This window comes from Vicia villosa, linkage group LG1, assembly GCF_029867415.1.
Source record: "Vicia villosa cultivar HV-30 ecotype Madison, WI linkage group LG1, Vvil1.0, whole genome shotgun sequence".
Lineage (NCBI taxonomy): Eukaryota > Viridiplantae > Streptophyta > Magnoliopsida > Fabales > Fabaceae > Vicia > Vicia villosa.
Genome location: NC_081180.1, coordinates 52,825,908 through 52,847,145, shown reverse-complemented (window position 1 = coordinate 52,847,145; position 21,238 = coordinate 52,825,908). Strand labels below are relative to the sequence as shown.

Genomic DNA, 21,238 nt, shown 5'->3' with positions numbered 1-21,238 from the left:
GAATCTAAATTGATTACATATAAGAAGCACTTGTAGAAAAAGTCCATGCTTTTGATGTTCTGCCAGCAACTTTAATAGATACCAACTGCAAAAATTACAACAACAAAAAAAAACGGCAAAAATTACAACTCTTTTCAATTTTGAATTAAAAGCACATAAATTTATTAAAAATAAATAAAAAATAAAATACAAATCTCTTTAAAACCTTATCAAACATAACTTCGACTTCCATTTTACCCTTCATATTTTAGAAAAGAATTGTTCTTTACTTACTTCTTTCTTCTGAAATCAAAATCCCTAAAAAAAACATCACAAATAGGAAGAAGAAAACAAAAGTAAAATCATAACACTACAAATGATAAGAATATATTTAAGATTATTACCTACAAATTCAAGATCTATTCCTGTAAACCCAATATTTATGTCAGATTATGTGAAAAATGAAAATTTTAAACCAAACAACAATGCAGAGGATGAGTGAAGAATGAAGGAAGACGGAATGAAAAGCCAACTAGAAGAAAAAAAGGAAATGATTAGGGAGGCCAAAGAATGTTTCATTATTTCCAATGCAAAATTTTAACGTTCAAGTTTACCATAAAGTTGGAAGAAGCAACAGTGGCTTTTATAATTATTATGCAGAAAAGTAATAATTAGGGATAAAAAATGACAATTAGGGTTATGAAAGTAACTCTCTAAATGAGTTTAGTTAAGGTTAATGACGTAATTTTGACGGTATTCAACTTTATTATATTAAATAAAAGTAGAGTAGACTTTTCTATATTGGCTTCTGTTATCGAAAGAGTATTAGTTTTCAGGTTTATAATTATATGATAATCTTCAAGATTCAAATACAATTTTTTTTAATCTTAAAATATTATTCCCCGTTCATAAACACACGTACATTGCATGATCACTTCCTAATCCTTATTGTTTAAGTACAACTTTGGTCGATTTATATAAAATATAAAGATATGGAATAGAGACATGTTTTGAAATACTCTTTATCCATAGCATGGAAGAATGTAATACTTCACTTCATTTGCTTTTTTTTTCTATCAGACCAATCACAAAGTCTCTAAACCTCCAATCCTACACCAGTTCCAGTTAAAATGCAAAATAACTGTCTAAGAAAGGAGTGCTTAAGTAGTTTGGAGGAGGAACATGAAAATTAAGTGATAACTGATAAGGAGTTCATGGATTCAACTCCGTCCATAACAACTAATATTTTTATCATGTAGTGAGAACAAGAGTGGCATGATCCCTAACCTATATGGCTTATATTAAACAAGACTTTCATGCTTCAAGGCCATCCATAACTTCCTGAATAGTAACAAATCGACCATTTTCTATCGAAAGTTGTGCTGCAACTCCAATAGCAACTGATATTAATCCATCTTCAAGATCTACAGCAGGACCCTTTTCACCTTCACCTCTAATAGCACCCAAGAAATTTAGGTGTTCCAGATAGCTAGACCCATGGTGTAACCCATCATATCTGTACAAAAATAAAAAACAATTTCCATCATTAGAATAAAATCAACTTCAAATTTATCTCAAAACTCAGTTAATTAATGAAACACTTATTCAACACAAACACAAGGTACTAGTACTTTATCCGGGAATCTTCTGCTTTCAAACTCTGGACACCATCTCGTCCTGCTTTACGCGTTCCAAACCGCACAACACTCTCAGGAACGAAAGCTTCTCCCTGTTAAAAATATGTTTAAATAAAGATCACAAGTATGGTAACCATATGGATAGGTGAGGTAGCTCAACTGGTATATGTTAGTTGAGTTAAATAGATGTAAACTACTGGTCCAGACTCCAGAGGAAGAATTTTACCTTTCCAATATCACCAACAACAGATATTTCTTGCTCATTTTTACTCCCTTCGGCAAACATACAAAGGTCAAGCATTCCTCGAGAACCGTTGTCAAATTCAACTATAACATATGCATTGTCAATAATATCTGGAACCGTTCCATCATATATTTCATCCTTGTGATTAACATCAATAGCTCCAGAAGCCATCACACGAACAGGATTCGCGCCAACAAAGAGCCTCATGAGATCAAAAAAGTGGCAACACTTCTCTACTAGAGTTCCCCCAGAGTTAACATTGAACCGATTCCAGTCGTTCACCTATGGCCAATATCATTCTTTCAGCTTTATTTAATACTAGAACCAAAACATGTAAGGTAATCTCAATTGGTATAAAATCTAACCTTAACCAAGAAAGGAAACCGGTGCTCCCGAATTGATACCATTCTAACATGTCCAAGGCTTCCTCCATTCACTATTTCTATCAGTTTTGCAACAGGCGGCATGTATCTGTACTCAAGTCCCACCTGAACCAATATATCTGGTCTCTTTTGAGCAGCATGAACAACCTAATCCAAACACATTAAGGCGATAAATTAGACCATTACCAAACACTTATCATAGGAGCTAACAGCACAAACCTAATCAGGAACTCAGATGATATATTTATTCCAAAAAACAAATGCATTATTGACTATATTACATTGTCCATTGCCATTGCAATAATTATGTCTACAAGTGTCGAAAGAGTACAGCTTGTCTAAGGTCATTCATGACCTCTTCCAGCAAATGGTAAGCTATGAAGCACTGACACCAAACCGTGCAGAGCACTTATATTGGCATGTAGAAATCGTTAATAATTCGAAAAATAAATAAAATGATTGAATGTAAACTACATGTGTCGGTGTCAGACTCAGACACCAACGTATGTCAACCACCTAGATACCGAACATGCATTCTATCTAATGTGTCGATGTTACTTAAATGGTAAAACCAAGATTCTACTTCGCGGTAACATAGCAGTTGTGAAGACATTAAAAGGGATAGGTGATTGAAAGTTTTAAAATCCCTTTTTGTTAAACCATAAAAAGACATCCAATCCAACTATATAGCAATGCAACTAGTAACTGTTTTCCAAATGAAAGGGGCAAAAAAAGTGTCTTTTTTCAGCATATTTTACTTATTTATGAAATCCTACAGCTAAAATCAAAATTGCATTACATATTCCCACAGTAAAGGCAAAAGCCACATCTATAAGACAAGACTAAACATGTTACATACCTCTTTGCAATGAGAAACAGTGGTGCAGAGAGGCTTTTCTACCAATACATGATGTGGTTTTGAATGATTGATAATATCCATAAGAATGCTATAATGTGTCATATTAGGAGTAGATACCACCAAAACATCACACAATCCACTGTCCAATAACTCCTTGTGACCTGAGAAAACCTTCACAAATCACAAACTCATTCTTAACCAAAATACATCATCAAAATTTCAATTGGTTTCAGGTTATCAAAGATACTGAAAACATTGGAACAAAAAAAAAAATACTGAAAACAAAACACATATTTACAAGTAAAAGATTGATGATACCTTGAGAGGCCAAGAAAAGGAGTGTGCTAAGTTGAGGGCGAGTTGTTGAGAGGGAAGATGAGGGTCAGCAATGGCAACAACAGCAACACCTTGGTTGCGAAGATGATACAGATTAATGAGATGTTCTCTTCCCATCATTCCAACTCCTATTATTCCATACTTTACTACTGTTGTTGCAGTGGCCATTGATTGTAATTCTTGTAATTCTACAACACTTTACTCATTCATGGTTCAATTTCATCGGTTTTGGTTTCTGAAATCATATCTGAATGAGTTTCATTTGTTGCTTGTTTGTTTCGTATCCGACAACTGTGAACATAGTCATTCGATTGTCTTCTCCTTATCAATTTTGTTTTAATTTAAATAACAATACTAATAATAATAATTTCAATTAGTATATGCCTTGGAATATCTTTAGACTTTAGCACTAATGAATTAAAGTTTTGGTTTTTTTAGGTGAATTCTTATCCACACAACTCAAAAATTTGGGTAAAGTTACCTTCAATACAAAATGTCTTGGAAACAACCAAAAAATATACTATTGTGCTTTGGTTAATATGTTGCTGATTGTTATGTATTGGATTATGTATTAATAAAAATGTAAACTTTTTATGTATTATTGTTGTGTAATTTGTATTATTTTTAATTTTATAATATTTGTATTCGCTAAAAGTATTATGCAAGAATTATGAGTAGTTTGTATATAGGTGTTTATGAGTGAATTGAATGTCCTCCTCAATCTTAGCTTTAAGGTATATTTACCAAAATCTCATGTCTGAATTTCAGGCTCCAAGAAAGCAGTAACAATATTTCTCTCTCTTAGAAGCGGGAGAAATAGGTGGTTAATTTTCCATATTATACTAGAGAATGGGCTCCCACTGTTGACTTCATGTCCCACATTTTTACGGATAAGGACACGCCACTCTTCTTGTTTCCATAATCAGACGAGTAACCCAATCATCTGAGCGACCATTACAAATGATGGGCGAGGGCTCCTATAAATGGGAGACTGTGAAGTTGACAGGGGCGGCGTATCACATCACCTATCCTTGGAGAACCCATGTATCGCCTCTTGTGGACCATTTGTGAATATATCAGCACACGGTTTCTCAAGCACGAGGGTTTAGAAAGGGTTAAGTGATTTAGTTTAATTATCCCATCTCATTTGGATGAGTCCCTTGATAACACTGAAACACGCTGCGTACTTGACTTAGATTGCACACGTTTCTTAGAGTTTTTAGTGTTATTTTCTTGTGTTATGTGTGTTTTTGTCTTACTTTCATGTACCTTGCTTATTCAGAGCCCTTCTTGAAGAAACAAAGCCAAAAGCCCAAGAAATTGAGTTTTTCTACAAAATTGTACACTTGGCGTTCAACACAACGACCGCTATAGGAGACGCCATGACATGTTTGTCTTCACCCAGGAGTTAACTGTCACGTTTCCACGATCTCCCCTTTTTACACACATGGCGGGCGCCTAGCAAGGGACGCGGCCGCCGTCTTCACAAATTGTATCCCTCCCAAAAGGAGTTGGGGGCAGTCTTGTAACTCCGTGCTATTTTGTTCTTCTATAAATTGGAGTTTCTGGATTCGTTTTGGACATCCAACTTAGTCTTTCAGCACTAAGCTTGTATTTACCATTTTCTAGTTTATTTCCAAGTTAAGTTTATTTCCAAGTTGTACCAGATTAAAGCCTCCGATTTGGAGCAAGTTCCTTATTTCTAGTCTTTGCATTTACTTATCATTTATCTTGTCTTGTTTTCTTTACTTTATTTATTATCTTGCCCTGTCTTTATTTCTGTTTTAACATTGCAAATTTCAATATGCTTGTTTCTGTTTCTATGTATGGCTAAATCTTTAAAGGTTAGAATGTGAGGATCATCGTCATAATAATATTCCATATATTGTATCTGTAGAAATACTTTAGGAGCTGTTTTGATTTTTAGCACAAGTTTTCAATACTTAATTTCGTTGGGTAAGATCGAAAGTCGTCCAACTATCAAAGTTAAACTTGGTTAGTTTTAACTGTTCAAAAGAGGCGAAAGCATTTTGTTTAGTTAATTAGTAATCTCAAATTCTAGGGTTCCCTTATCTCCAGAGTCAGGGCTTGCGGGCAACCCCTCAATGGTGAGAATTTGGTGTACATGCCTTATGCGGGAAAAACTAGTCTCCCCGCCTCTAGTGAATCCTCCTGTTATGGTATTAAGGGTGTGGCACATAGTTATGTCCACGCTCCCTTGCTTGGTTATTTTCCCCTTTGGGGTTTGGGGATCTCTAAGGCATCACGCACCTGAGAATTGCTCATTAAGAGCCTTCAAGGGCGTGAAGCTCTTTGTAGGATGTCATGTGTATGAAGGACTTCACACCAAATTTGCTCATTAAGAGTCTTCAAGGGCATGAAGCTCTTTGTAGGATTCGCGCTTTGTTTGAATGTCGCCATATCTTTGATTGACGAGGCATGGTGGTTTTCCGTGACTGTTGTGAGCTATTAGGGTTACTAGTTATATGCTTTTTGACATCTCTGGCCTTGTTTTTGGCATTGCAATTATGTTTAATGTAACATTTCCCTCCTTTAAATCTTCCTTAATAACTATCACATCATTATCACCAGTTATACTCCATCATTATTTTTAGTAACATTCTCATGAGTATCCTCTCGTTCCTCCAACGTTTCCCCGTCACTAAGCATCATAAAGCGAGATCCCATATTCCTTGTTATGGCTTCAATACCCTTTAAATTAACCGGAGCTCCATTACTTTGTCTCACTGGACCACTATCTCCTCTAGTTGTTTCCAATTCCTTACCTTTTATTTTCTTCCTGGGTTTCTGAACTACAGTCCAAGGGCCATCTGCTTTAGCATTTTTGACTATGTATTCGCCTTCAGTAGCCGCATTGTCCTTCATGACTTCGGAACTAATTGTGCCTTTTGTAATTATTTGATCACCACAAATTTCTTTCTTATACCCATACCTCCCACAACACAAGTACAATAAGTGGAGGCCTTCGTATTCAATCTTTTAGTGCCTCCCTTTGATTGTGAGCATTGCAAGCAAGGGTTTCATAAGATCAACTTGCACAACAAGTCTTACATACTCTTTCCCTACTCAGAATAATTTGGTTTCCTATAAAAGTAAGGACTCTTGAATCGTAATACTCGATAGGTAATCATAAGACATGAACCCACACTGCAAGTTATTCTATGGTAACACTAGATGGATCGAAGTTTGGTTTCCATTCTCTTACTGATAGGTGATGGTCAATGATTAGCCACAAACCATCCATCAATGTCGCAAATTGATCCTCATAGCTTGTGAAAGTCACCATATAATACTCCTGCCCTAGATCGGCAATACTCAAAGCTTAATTCCTCGCCCGCATCTGGTTCAGACGATTCTCAAGCGCTTTGTACCCAATGTGTCTGCCAATCATCTTAACAATGACTCCATTCTTCCATGGAAATGTAATTCTCTTTTCTTCTTATTCTGAGAGAACGAATTCTGCTCTTCAATCTTCATCTCTCCCAAGGAGTATGTGATGTCTTAGATATTTCCTGTTGATGATGAGTCTTTAGATGATTCTCCTATGATCATAGCTTTATATGATATAGAGGCTCTTCCTTGAAAACTATAAGGATCTCCCTTCTCCAATTCAGGATCCACACTTTTCACTCTCTTTGTGCTCGATCTTTCTAAACTTCTTCCTCGGTAAGAGTTTTTTGATTCACAGTATTTTGCCCTAAGAGAGCACTCATGGTTCTCAATTAAACTTCAAAATATTTTGTAAAGTTTATACCATACAATTATGGTTACAAATTTATATGTAGTTCATACAAATTTTCAGAGCAATGTATGAATCAATTTTTTGAGTAAGTAAATTCAACTTCTGTAAACTTTTTAGAATTTGTTAATAAGTGTTGTTAAGAAATAAATTAAAGAATCAAATATTGTCAATCAAACCCCCTTATTTTTAATTTTTTTAATCCGTAAACATTCTTCTTTTTATTTATAGAAAAAAAATCAGAAGTTGCAAGATCAAAAATTATTCAATAGTTTTTAATTATTATTATTACTATTATTATTATTTGTTTTTTTTAATAAAGTGTCAAAAATGAAATTTAATAAATATTGAAAAATATTAAACTATAACAAAATATAAAAATTTGATAATTAATTTTTGCTATTAATTAATACAATGAGGATTGTGTCTTCAAAAATATTGAATAGAAAACAAAATTAAAATTTATTTATGTAACATTTTTATTTATTTTTAAAAATAAAATTGACGAATAAATAAGTTAACCGTGTAAAAGCAAACAATATAAGTATAGACAAAAATAATTATTAGTAAAAAAAGTCAAAGATATATACGAAATTTAAATAATGATGAAAATTAAAATAATAATTTTTTTATATTATAGACTTTGCTAATAATAGTTAAATAATAATTATTACCCTTCCATTAATTATTTCAAAATTAAAGTTAGTAAAATTTTATTTAAGATCAATTATGTTTCAATAAAATATATTTTCTTTATAATCAATTAAAATAAAAATTAAATAAAAATTAAATAAAATTAATTATGATAATTTAATTCATAATTTTGCATCTTAAAAAAAAATATTTAATTATGATAATTTAATACATAATTGCCGATGAGAAAAGTATATTATTGATATAAATATTTTTTTAACAGAAATTTTTTTATTGTTGATATAAATATTTTTATATATGAAAAAAAGTTTTTTGTGGATAAAAATATTTTTAAAAAAATGCATTGTTGATAGATATATTTTATAAATGGAAAAAAAGTGTATGGTTGATACAAATACTTTTATAAAAGGGAAAAGATATATTGTTGATATAAATATTTTATTAATAAAAAAAATTGTATGATTGATACTTTTATAAAAAGAAAAAAAATATATTTTTAATTCAAATATTTTTATAGACAATTTTTTATATACACGAAAAAGTTTTAGTGTTGATCCAAAAATTTTATAAACGGTACTAAAATAAAAATAATTTATATAAAAATAAATATATATTGTTGATTCAAATATTTAAAAAAAAATACTATTATTTTTATAAATAATTTTTTTTATTTTTGATCCAAATATTTTTATAAACGATGATAAAACAAAAATAATATTTATGCGCAAAAAAAAATCTAGTTTAGATCCTAAAGTTGTTAATTTTCTTTATAAAATTGTTTTTAGTACAACTAATATATGTGAAGAATTGACGTATTAAACGAGAACCCGTATACCGAGTAAGGATCCACTATATTTCCTAAAAAAAAATGGAGGGTCCATTAGTATAGTTTTGTGCGCATAAAGTTAAATAAAAAATAAATGTGTCACATGTCTTAGAAATACGTGTAATATACACATAAAACTATAGTAATGAAAAAGAAATGGAGTTTAAAAAATGTAGTGGATCCTTAATCCCGTATACCATAGATTACTAATCACTACGAGAAGGAAAGTGTCATTGTTTCAATGGATTAACTTGACACAAACAAAAAAAAACTGGCAAAAAAGAAACTACAAACAATAACGGCCAGGACTTGTACAGAAAAACCCAGCAAAAGTTAACGTTCCTTACAGAAAATTTGGCTTTCTTTGCATAAATTGACTTCAAAATATTAAACAATTCACAAGCTACAGCTGTAGATAGGCCACCCTTGCCCCTTCATCAATACAGGTAAAAATTGTGGCGGTTGTATTTGTGATTCCTTTTAGAAGGTTTTTATGCTTTTGTGATACTAGACAAATGACAACGTTGTGCAACAATTTCATGACTCCACAAATACAAAATAGTATGTTGACAGAAAAAAAAAAAACAGAGGCAGGTTATCATTATGGTAAAGGTGGGTCTTATTTATCTCGATTGTAAAGCTTTGTAAAACTCATTCTCACATGTTCAGGTGAAAGGCTTGATTGAAGATTATTTGATGTAAGGTTGAGGAATTCAACAAACTAATTAATCTAAAAATTATTTACTTGGTACTTGAAAATAATTAAAGTGATGGTGATGGAGATGATCTGCTGGGTTTCTCCTATTTTCTCAACCCATCAACCAAGAAAAACAAAACAAACAAATTAATAGAAAAAAAACAAATTGAACAACTTGCGGAAACAAATAAACAAGCTAACCACGGAAAATAAATACATCTCAAACCAAATGGGCAATGCAGATAATAAATACGCATTAGGTCATAAAAATGGAGCATACAAAGTGAGAGTGCTAAACCAAGTCATAACACAGAGTGTGCCAATGGAAGCAGGGGGAACAAAAGTAAGAGCTACAAGTCTACAATAGGTAACACTGCACTAAATAAAACAGAGAAGATGACCTCTACCAGCAATAGAGAAACTTTGGTCAACCTCTACTGGCAACAAACGGGAACAGAATCACTGACGGCTGAGGCTCGAACAGTTTGCAGCAGATCTGGTTGAGAGTGGTGTAGCTTTGGAGAGACAACTTCAATACGTGGGATTGATATTGATACACTAAGATAAATGGATGATAGGAAATGGTGAACCCATGGGCTGTCAAGCTTTGTGGTCGCTTAAAAGCTCCACCACTAAGTGGCAAAATACAAAAGTGGACTTAGGCGTTATTCTGTGGGCTCAAAGGCATATTCACAAATCTAATTCTGAAGGCTCTCAGAGACATCATGAAGAGCCACCCACGCCCTAAAGGGCTCTTCCAAATATTCTGGGGTTGTAATGTGGGTTTTCTACAAGGTGCAGTTTATATCTCCATAAAATATCTCAAATAAATCTAATGTTTACAAATCTTGAACAAATCATTAGAGAGTAATTATAAAGTTATCTAACCATCAAATGTATTCTGTCACCATTCCCCACCCCAAAGGCCAAGATCTGGCATTGCTGCTCTACTATTTCATGTCCGTCACAGTTTATCATCCAACATCACATTGAAGTACAAGTGTACCACACAGGAGGTTTTGATCAATTTACACAGGTATTGCACAACCCATGAAAACATGATCCTACTAAATTCATCATAACTGTTCTCGGAAAAAAATAGTTACTAGATTCATTAGACTAACATTTCTTACAAAACACGTCCATAAATCTTTCAACAACACGGGAGATACCTCTATATGAAAGCCAGTTACTAAAAAGAACTCATATACTTGAAAGATAACAGCTCAACTGAGTTCCAATTCTGTAACAAATCTACAAGACTCCTAATGATCGTGACTTTAAATTTTCAAAACCAAATAAGTAAAATGAACACAAAAAAATGGCATGTGTATATTGAAAATTCTTATACCAGTAAAAGGAGCAAAGTACACAACATTGAACTCTATAAGTAAAAAATGTAAAGACAGTGGCAAGTATACAGAGTTCAGAATCAGGTGAACAACCACTTAGGAGATTTAGAATGTCAATGCATTTTTACAAATGAACAAATGGTAGATCTATCAAAGCTCTAACCTAATCAAGCATTTCCTCCAAACAAAGCCAATGAGAAACCTAAATCTACTAAATCAAAGTCTTCTCACCTCATAACTATCACCACCATCTCTCTATATCAAAACCTTGTTCCTGAAATCGCATCGAAACATCAAACACTCACACATTTGAATCAAACGGAAATAAAATCATAAAATAAACACATGAAATTGAAGAAAAATAATCGAAAATTTAGAAGAATTGAAAAAAGAAAGGGCACACCTACGTCTGTTTGGTGTAGGAGGAAGAGGAAGGAACGCGTTTGTTACGGAACATCATGTAACCGACCGGTAAAACTACTCCGATCATCATTACGGCGGCGCCGATTAGGTATCTGAGTGGACTTGGAGGCTCCACCTCTATGAAGGTTCTAATCTGAATCAGAATGAGATTTCATTAGATCAAATATTTCGCAAGAAAAACCCTAAAATCATCTTCGTTCAAAGCAGATCTACTTACAGCCATGTCGAGGAACGTTTCTCACTCGTTCGCTACACTCTCTTCAGTTATGGAAGCTTCTCCTCTGCATCCGATGATCAAATTAGATGATCAAATTAAATTAAATTGAATATTAAGGGTATTTAAAAAAAATAATTGGAATACTAAATTTGAAGTTCTGGTATAAAATATTTTAGAGATATTTCTCCCTCGAGAAAAAATGCATTTTTTTTATCCTAAAATATAAGAGAAAAATTATCTTTCATTTCTTTTAAGGTAAAATTAAATGCAAATTCCATTTAATTTACATTTTCTCTCATCATTTCTATAACCAACAGCCAATTAAAACTTTTTTTTACATCTTCCAAAACACTTTATTTCAAGAAAATCATAAATCAAATGATTATGTTTTTACTTTTCTTAATAAACGTAATTTTGTTTTTTTCTCTTATAATTTGGGACGGAAGGAGTATATTATTTTGAAATAATAATGTGACTTTTATCATTTTTACAAATAAATATTTAAGTTAGGATAAATTTATGTACAATTTTTTATGTGTGTTTTAGGTGTGGTTTATACTATTTTTCAATGAAAATATTAAAAGTGTGTAATTTTCTCTTAAATTTCACTCGCTTATACGATTCTACAGTACATTTGTTATATTTTTATTATTAAATAGTATAAACAACAACTAAAGAATTGTAGGTAAGTTTTCTCCTTTAAGTTATTAATGTCTAAAAAATAATAAAAGATATCTAAGTTATTTATATGTCAAAAATAGTTCTTTAATCTATAAAAAATAAGTTTTTATTATATTTTAAGTTCTCATAAATATTATTCTTTAAAATATTAAAAAAAAAATTAATTATGTAACAAAGGAATTCTAAATATACAACCAAAAATAAAAGTTATTTTTATTGAGCATTTGTCATTATACCCCATAGATTTCTCACTCACCACTAAATTGGCAAAAATGTTCTTCAGTTTCCGTAGATGCATCTCTAGAAGCACCCTATTTTTTTCATTTTCTTAAAAACGTTTTGTAGATGCATCTACGGAACACTTCCGTAGATGCATCCACGAAATCCACCCGGACTCAAAACACCAAAACAGCAACATTTGTGACGATAAAATATCCATTTATTGATTGATTAAAATTGGCATTACATCGAAATTTTCAACAGAAAATTAAGAAATCTAAGCAATAGAAATCTAAGAAATTACAACAGTCAAAACTATATCATCTGATTCATGCATCATTATAATGGAATCAACGTTGCTTTCCACGTCATCCCACCAACGTTCCTTTTCTCCGGTCTCAGGCGAAGTCCTTGTTCTAAGCCTCTAGATCCTTCTGATGACTTCGTCAAATTTGTATTCCCCCTCTAAAAAAGACATCAGAGTCCTCTTGAGTTGGTCAAAGGAATGGATGTTTCAAAACATAATCGGCATGGGGGTTTGACCGAAGAAAAAACAACATGCTCATCCCTTCTGCGGTAAATTAGTTCAGGATCGGGACGCTTGAATGATATTCGCTGCCATGATGGTGGCCTTATGTGAGCCATTTTTGTGTTTGTGTTTGTGTGTAATGCAACCCTAGAAACCCCAACTTTATAGAAACCTTTGGTGAATATGGACCACACAATCTCTGTCACAGAATGTTCCGTAGATATATCCACAGAATGGTCGTAGATTTCTCCATTTCGTAGATGCATTTACGGTAAACACCCATAATTTTCAATATCATACCCTTCCGTAGATACATCTACAGAAGTTTCCCTGCTAGTCTTTTAACAAAACTCAATACAGTAGCAGTAGTTGTAAAAGGAAAAAGACATAAACACACAAACACATAAACACATAAACTAATACTTGACAAAAAATGTTTATATTGCAATGTTATATAGTGCATATATTACACTTTGAAACTAGAAAATACATCGAAAGATCTGTTGCCGGCTAAATCTATTGGTGGTTCCAATTTTGACTTTTCTGCATTCGAGATTTTTTTAATATTCTTCAATCTTTTGAATTCATGCATCCTATCAACAAAAACATTCTGCCGCATCTCGGCAAGTTCGGTATGATGAATATCCCATTCCGGTGACGTAGGTGGTATGGGGCATCCCAGTTTCAAGTAAACTTGCACAAAATGACGCGATTTTGCGAGCCATCCAACACATATAATACGATCAATTGGAATTGTAGGTGGTGCGGAGCAGACAAAAGGTTTTCGAAAAACCATAACACGTCAAGTCAATGCATATCATGTCATATGCACATGCAATAAGATGTCTCATTTTTGGGAATCTCATTCAAATCGAAATCGGTGTGTAAGTGCCCCCCCAAGGAACAAGAGCTTCGTTGACTGATTCAATTTGGTGTCGTCTCCAAATACCCGCGTGTACGAGTCTTTATGGTTTCATTTTCTTCGATGCAACCATCATCATCAAAACTAAGTATCTTCCAATGAGGAGTGACTTCATCCATTCTTATTGGCTCACCTAATCTCACATTTTTACAAATAACACAAGCACACGGGAGACCATACGTGCTAGTAATATTGTAACCACACTTTGCGCTATCGCCACCAAAAGTTTCACCTCGTTTGGCCTCGTGAATGATATAGTTCAATCCGTCCCGAGACATATTGCCGATCAATTGAGAGTAAAGGATGTCGTCCTTAAATCGATGCTCCAACACCGTAATGCTCCGACCGAATGAGGTTTGTATCCCGTTGTGTTGTTCGAAATCATGAGATTTACGGTGTCCCAACCTCGATACAAATCACCTTTGCTAGTACGCAACCAATATTTCAAAGTAGCATGTGCCGACTCAACTCTATTGGTGGTTTTATTCCCAAGGTGTCGGACATTATTAGTCCATACACAAACAAACTTCTCCTTCCCCTTGTCAAGAATGGTGGTTTCAACATACTTCAATAAATCGGGATACTTTTCACATACTTTCCGAAATTGCAATACGGAATCGGCGTACAATTATTTTGTCGAAGAACTTGCAATACGAACCTATGCATCCATTATTTTGTCAACAACCACTTCAGGCTTCACCGGTTTCCCACCTTCGCTCTCTACTTGTTTCGTCCCCACAATGAGTTTAACATTACTTCTCACATTACACGTTATGTGATATCGACAAAGTAATGCATTAGAAGAAGGAAATACCTATGCAACCGCATTCATCAAAGTGGTGTCGCGGTCCGTGACAATCGCCTTAGGCATCTCGACTTTTTTCTTCAAAAGTGACGGACACGCCTCCAACGCCCACCTAAAATTATCCTTTTTTTCACACTCCAAAAAAGCAAAGCTAACGACGTACGTTTTTTCGGTGGATGTAACACCGACCATCTCAAATAATGGAAGTCGATACTTGTTGGTTTTGTAGGTAGAATCAAGAAGGGGCACTGTCGGGAAAGTGTTGAACAACTTTATCGAATCCGGATGTGTCCAAAAAATATCTCGGACCGTAACCTAGTCATCGCAAGTTCTGTACCGCGACACATATTTGTTATCATCCAACATTTTCAACAGTTGTTGCATCTCACTCCTATCTCTCCTACTCCCCTTATTATTGCGATATCGTTGATTATACACTTGCTTTATATTCGATACGTTGTCAAGTTCCTTCCTTTTCAATGTGGCAAGTATATTTTTTGGTTGGACAAGATTCAAAGTCATGTCTTTAATACTTGTCTTCTCTTTTGGATTGAGTCGACATACACTAGGATGTCCCTGTAATTTTGCGCACAAATCATGGTTATGCAAACCACAAATAACAGAGAATCTCCACTTCTTGCTAGTCAACATGTAACAACAAATTTTAAATGGACACTCGCGTTTTCTAGTACATGTGTCGTCTCTTTTTAAATTCTTTAGAGGAGGATGGTATTACTCACTTCTTTTGCACAACATTGTTACAAAGGGGTTTCTTTATTGTCGTACCATAATTCGATCTTCATATTACCACGCCAAAACCAAGGATAGTTGCGTTCCTACGAATCCATGTTAGCATGCTTTCACAATCATCAAAGTCTTGCTTCTTATTAAAGGCATCATCGACATTTACCGCATTTGCGACTACCCCATCAACACTCGTAGAAACATTGATTAAATGCGCTAATTCTCTTGAGGTATTATCGGGGTGCACCATACCTATTTGCAAACAATTGACAAAATAACACATAATTATAACAATATTGGGAAAAAACTCATGGATATTTCCGTAGATGCACCTACATTCAACACGTTCCGTAGATGCATCTACGGCAGCAACATTACTTTTTTTAACAAAAATTTAATGCATAATGTGATTAATGCAATGGTTGAAGATGAATATTTACCTGAAATTTAGTCTTCTATAGCTCCCTTTGATTTGTTGCACCAACAAGTTTGAGCTTTGGAGTGAAAATGGTATTGGAGAAGTAAGGTTTTTAGGTTGTGGAGAGTGAGTGTTGATGAAAAAATGTAACAATGGGGAGTGATCAAGTTGGTTCAAACTATATCAGATACTTCCGTAGATGCATCTACGGATCAGTGTAGCGCTATACTATTCCGTGTATGTATCTACGAAAATATCCCTGAACTGAAGTTATGTGTATTTTTTTCCCATATACACTAGTTTATTATACTTCCGTAAATGTACCTACGGAAGTAAACAATTTTTTTTTTTAAAAAAAGGTGCTTCCAAAGATGCATCTACGGAAGGTGGGGACATAAATGAAATTTCGCGTGTTGTCTAAGAGATCCATGGGGTGTAAAGAGAAATACCCTTTTTGGTCCCGTATGTTAACCTCGGGGTTCATTTTGGTCCTTTAACTTTAAAAAGTTTCATATTGGTCCCTTAACTTTTCAAAAGGTGCCATTTTAGTCTTTTTTGTCATATTAGCGACGAAAAAACTCAAAAATTGGTCGCTAAATTCGTCGCTAATATGATAAAAAGGACTAAAATGACACCATTTGAAGAGTTAAGGGACCAATATGAAACTTTTTGAAGTTAAGGGACCAAAATGAACCTCGGGGTTAACATACGGGACCAAGAATGCTATTTTGCCTTTTATTTTAGTCATTGTAGAAATTTTTTCTAATAATTTGATGTTTTAATCTCAAATTGTTTTTACTTTGTTTTCCGTCTTTTTTTTTTAAGTGGATCGAATGAAATGATGTGTTATGTGTCAATGATAAGCGGTTTATATATCGTTTTTTAATGAATTAAATAAATCAACTTTGTTGATGACTTGTATTATTATAATCATTTTTATCATGTATACATGTTTTTCAACTTAAACCTCGATGCTCTGAGATAGTAGGCACAATGCTCTGGGGATTTGCACTGTTCACCTAAAGACTAGTGTTCTTGAATTTTCATCCTCCTTTCAGCTCGTTTCATTATGGAAGCTCGTCTTTTATTCCCTGAAACATCAACAACTATTATCCCTATTGCTCAACCATAAAAAATAATCCAAAAAAATCGTTAAATCTTCCGCTTATGTGGTACTATGTAAATGAAACTATAGTTGGAATTGTTAGAACATGAAATGTTCTGATCAATATTTCTAGTTTTGATGATAACATTATATATGAATTTTGTATAAGACAATGTGATACTCTAATTATTCACGTTTTTCATTTCAGGAAAAGTCTAAAAGAGTATGCACTAAATCAGCATTCAGAAGCTCTGACCTAGAAGATCTAGATGACTTCATCAGAACATGGTCTGGAAGACATTAGTAGATGGTCTTGAGAAAATCAGAACATGATCGGGAAGGCATCAGAAGATGGCAATCCGAAGCAAGGCTCTGAAGATCTGATGGTATCACGCTACAAAGAACTTCCAAAGTCTGATGACTGAAGTTACAAACTGCACCAACGCTGAAGACTCTGATATTCAAACGTCATTCTAATAGTCTGAGTCCATAAGCAAGTACAAGATGAAAAAGCTACAACGTCAAATATGACTGACAAAAGGAACGTTAGAAGCTACAAAAGGAAAAGTCAGCAAGAGCAGTTGAAACAAGGCTCGAGGTAGTTTACAAAAGAGTGAAACATTAAATGCAGCAGTGTACTATTCACGTAAACCATTAAATGCTACTCAACAGTCACTTTTCTCACTGCCTATATAAATGAAGCTCTGGATGCTGAAGAAAGATAGAACATACGCTAAGAAACCTTACGCTGCCAAATTGATTCTCAAACGTTATCACACAAACGACAAAGAACTTCATCTTCAACCTCACAAATATTGTAATATCTTAGTGAGTGTTGGAACTTAATCTTGAGAGAAAATCACTTGGTGATTATAGCTTATTAAGAAGCACATTAAACTCTTGTAATATTGTTTACTTTTTTGTAAAAGGAATTTCTAGAGTGATCAAGTTGTGATCAGCATACTCTAGAAGACTTAGAAGTTGTCTAAGTGGAAAGCCATTGTAATCAAGATATTGATTAGTGAATTAAATCCTCAGTGGAGGTAAATCACTCTGTCAGGGGTGGACTGGAGTAGTTTGATTAACAACGAACCAGGATAAAAATAACCGTGTGATTATTTTTTATCGGCCATTTTTAGAAACAACCCTTATTCAATCCCCCCCTTTCTAAGTGTTTTTCACTCCTTCAGAAATAGCTACAGAAGCCGTCCATATGAAATCAATTAATTATTAGTACCATCATTGAAAACCTATAATTTCTTTTTCACTTTTGGGATGCATGTGGTGCTTAGGGTTTAAAGCAAATCAGAAGTGAGAAGAAGAGTCGAAAAGCAATGCTGCATCTCAGATTGAAACATGTTGCTAGCGTTAGTCGAATCACAATCATGAGAATAAAAAATGTCAATTGTTACATATATTGCTCTGTACATAATATGAATTAAAGTTGGATTCTCTGTTAGTTGAAACTTGAATAGTATTTGGTTTAGCTTGAGATGTTGCAGTTTTGTGACCGAATCAATATTAATTGGCCTGGATGTTGCTTTGAATTTTACTTGTGAAAAGTCCGGTCATTCTTTTTTGAACATTGAATTCATGTTGATCATTCTTTTTAGAACAATAAACTTATGCTGGATTTGCTCACAATGTTTTGCTTTTATATATTACTCTATGCTTGATTAATTTCTGTTTCAGGATGATAGCGCTGATGAAGCACTTTAATGAGTTTGCGAACGAATGGAAGTTATGGAAGCATCAACTACAGAAAAAGCGTGTTGTTGAAGTTTTATTTGATCTTGGTCTCAACAAGCACATGTATTCAAGTGAGGTTGCTGAATTCTTGGTCTATTTTTTTGCTTATGTCATGGACTGCCATCTTGAATCGATAACATTGATTATGAGAAAAACGCATGCTTGATGTATTATATTGAATCTAAAGCTTTTGATATTTAGTAGGACTTGCGGCGTACGGATTCTGTGACAGTTACTGTGAATAATCTTCTCCAAATGTGACTTTTGGTAAACTGCATTATATCAACTATATTTGTATTTATTCTATATGTTGCAGGGTTCAAATCTTGATATCAATTGGGAACTTAGGTGCAGTGCATCTTATAATATTGCTCTTCGGATGATTACTTAATAAGCATTTTGGCTCTCCTAAGTTACTGGGAACTTGGCTCTCCTAAGTTACTGGGAACTTAGGTGCAGTGCATCATATAATATTTATCTATTTTACACATATTTTACTAGCTGAGCCAAGTAGTGACAATTTTTAACATTGATAATTTGAGTTCTTTGTTAAAATTGTTAAGAAATGTGGTTGGGCCTAACTCAACCCTACAAAACCGGCTTGTAGGGTGAGGATTGCCCCCACTTATAAGGACATGTTTAAGCCATATATTGTCCAATGTGGGACTCTTAACACACCCTCTCACGCCCAGGACTAGACAACTGGAGCGCGGAAATAAATGGCGGGTGGCCCGATAGCGGAAACCATAGAACCGGGCCTAACTCAACCCTACAAAACCGGCTTGTAGGGTGAGGATTGCCCCCACTTATAAGGACATGTTCAGGCCATATATTGTCCGATGTGGGACTCTTAACACACCCCCTCACGCCCAGGACTAGACAACTGGTGGCCCACCGGATCTTAAACGAGGCTCTGATACCATGTTAAGAAATGTGGTCGGGCCTAACTCAACCCTACAAAACCGGCTTGTAGGGTGAGGATTACCCTCACTTATAAGGACATGTTTAGGCCATATATTGTCCGATGTGGGACTCTTAACAAAAATAACTAATAGAAATATTGAGTAAAATAGTTCAAATTGAAGTGTTGATGCATGGTGTTATATATCAAAGGTTGATGCTTTGGGTTACTTAGATCTAGGTGGTAAACAAACACCGCCCGATATTTGTAAGCAGTGTCGGTAATAGTGGATCAGCGTTACTTGGTGGTACCTCTTCAAGTATCATAGGTGTCGGTGCTTATGTTTCTCCGGCAATGGCGGCTGATGCTCATTGTGTTGTTGAACCTCCATCTGAGGGGCTTGAATATACATGTTGTGCTTGCTTTTCTGTGTAAACATTTTAATTAGATAACTTCCTAAACATATCTTTTACTTGGTTCTGCTGGATTTGCATTAATATGATTGGGTGATTGATGAAAATTATTTTCATCAATCAATATGAAATTCTCGCATGAATATTTTGCCTTCTCCTTTTGAAAAACAAGAGATAGGAAATTGGTATTTTTTTTCTTCCCTGAATGTATTTATTCATGATTGTAGAACTACAAAGCATGTTTTGTTCTATTATAGATGACCAAATTATTTATGGTTAAATGGTTGCAGCATTCTGTTTTTTGTTATGAAGGTGATCTTTTTTCTTAATATGAATATGTATGTAGCACATGCAAAATAAACTTTGGCTTCAAATTCAGTCTACTTAAACTCTTTAGAGTTGTGTTCCCTCTTATATACAGACCAAAAAAGAGTTAAAAACAAGTTTAAGGCGTGGTCTAATTGTGCCCATTAAACTGGTGAGCAAACTACCATAGATTATGGAAACGTAAAAAGGATTGGCTTGAAAAGAAAAATTATAAGGCCTTTTAATCATTTGAAAGTTAAAAAGTTTCTCAGAAAATTTCAACTAGACACATGCAGGAATACTTAGACCATCTTCAATGGTAATTTCTTTTATTGAATTCTTCACATGTACCATTAATTTAATAATTAAATATTTAAAAAATTTGCCATATGTCATAATAAAGTTGCATTGCAATGAAACAACTAAAAGATTGTAGTACCCAATCAAATCAAGTTATGAGGTAAAGTTGTGGGACCCATATCAGATTTTTATTAAAGTTAAAATTAAATAAATTCTTTTAATATGATGTGGCTTAGTGGATCTCATAAAGAATTCAAATGTAAGTTGCACCATTAGAGATGCTCTTAGATCAACTCCAATGACTTATTTCTTTTGCTTGTTCGCCACCTGTCACACATGAAATTGAATATGTTGTTGTTGAAGTTTGACAGCTTTTGGAATGTAGCAATGCAATGCTACCGTTGCTTTGAATAAAAAAATATTAAATGGACTTTCTCCCTTGGATTTTCTACTAGTTTGAAATAAAAAAATATTATTTTAAATATTATTTTATTTAATAAAAATAAAATATTAATATATAAAATAAAGTTGTGAGACTCAATGTGAGTTCTTTAGAGTTGCACTATTGAAATGAAAATTGGATGAGTTGCTTCAAGATATAATGGCTCAATGGATCTCAAAAAGAATAAAAAGATGGATAATCTATATACTTAATATAAATCTAAGGTTGTCATTATGACAATCTTAAAAAAAAAACCTTAATCTATCATATAAGAAAAGTCTACCATTTGGGACTTTCTTAGGCTATCCACATCAGCAACTCTTCTCTCAATTTTCCA

The 21,238-nt window shown here is 33.7% G+C and overlaps 2 protein-coding genes across 3 annotated transcripts; both read right to left on the bottom strand.

Moving 5' to 3' along the window:
* Window positions 1-1,104: 1,104 nt before the first annotated feature.
* On the bottom strand, window positions 1,105-3,745 carry LOC131606308 (uncharacterized). The gene is made up of 6 exons (XM_058878558.1): window positions 3,421-3,745; window positions 3,103-3,273; window positions 2,226-2,390; window positions 1,843-2,142; window positions 1,611-1,708; window positions 1,105-1,495 (listed from the first exon to the last, which is right to left on the bottom strand). Exons 1-6 carry the CDS (start codon window positions 3,604-3,606, stop codon window positions 1,294-1,296), a joined length of 1,122 nt encoding a protein of 373 aa, XP_058734541.1. The 5' UTR covers window positions 3,607-3,745; the 3' UTR covers window positions 1,105-1,293.
* A 6,940-nt stretch (window positions 3,746-10,685) lies between these two features.
* LOC131606291 (uncharacterized) lies at window positions 10,686-11,500 on the bottom strand. 2 transcript variants are annotated; one of them, XM_058878551.1, is made up of 3 exons: window positions 11,368-11,500; window positions 11,131-11,283; window positions 10,686-11,001 (listed from the first exon to the last, which is right to left on the bottom strand). In XM_058878551.1, exons 1-2 carry the CDS (start codon window positions 11,371-11,373, stop codon window positions 11,131-11,133), a joined length of 159 nt encoding a protein of 52 aa, XP_058734534.1. In that variant the 5' UTR covers window positions 11,374-11,500; the 3' UTR covers window positions 10,686-11,001. The 2 variants fall into 2 exon arrangements, with proteins under 2 accessions (XP_058734534.1, XP_058734527.1); XM_058878544.1 differs by having other exon boundaries at window positions 11,135-11,283.
* Between the last annotated feature and the right edge of the window lie 9,738 nt (window positions 11,501-21,238).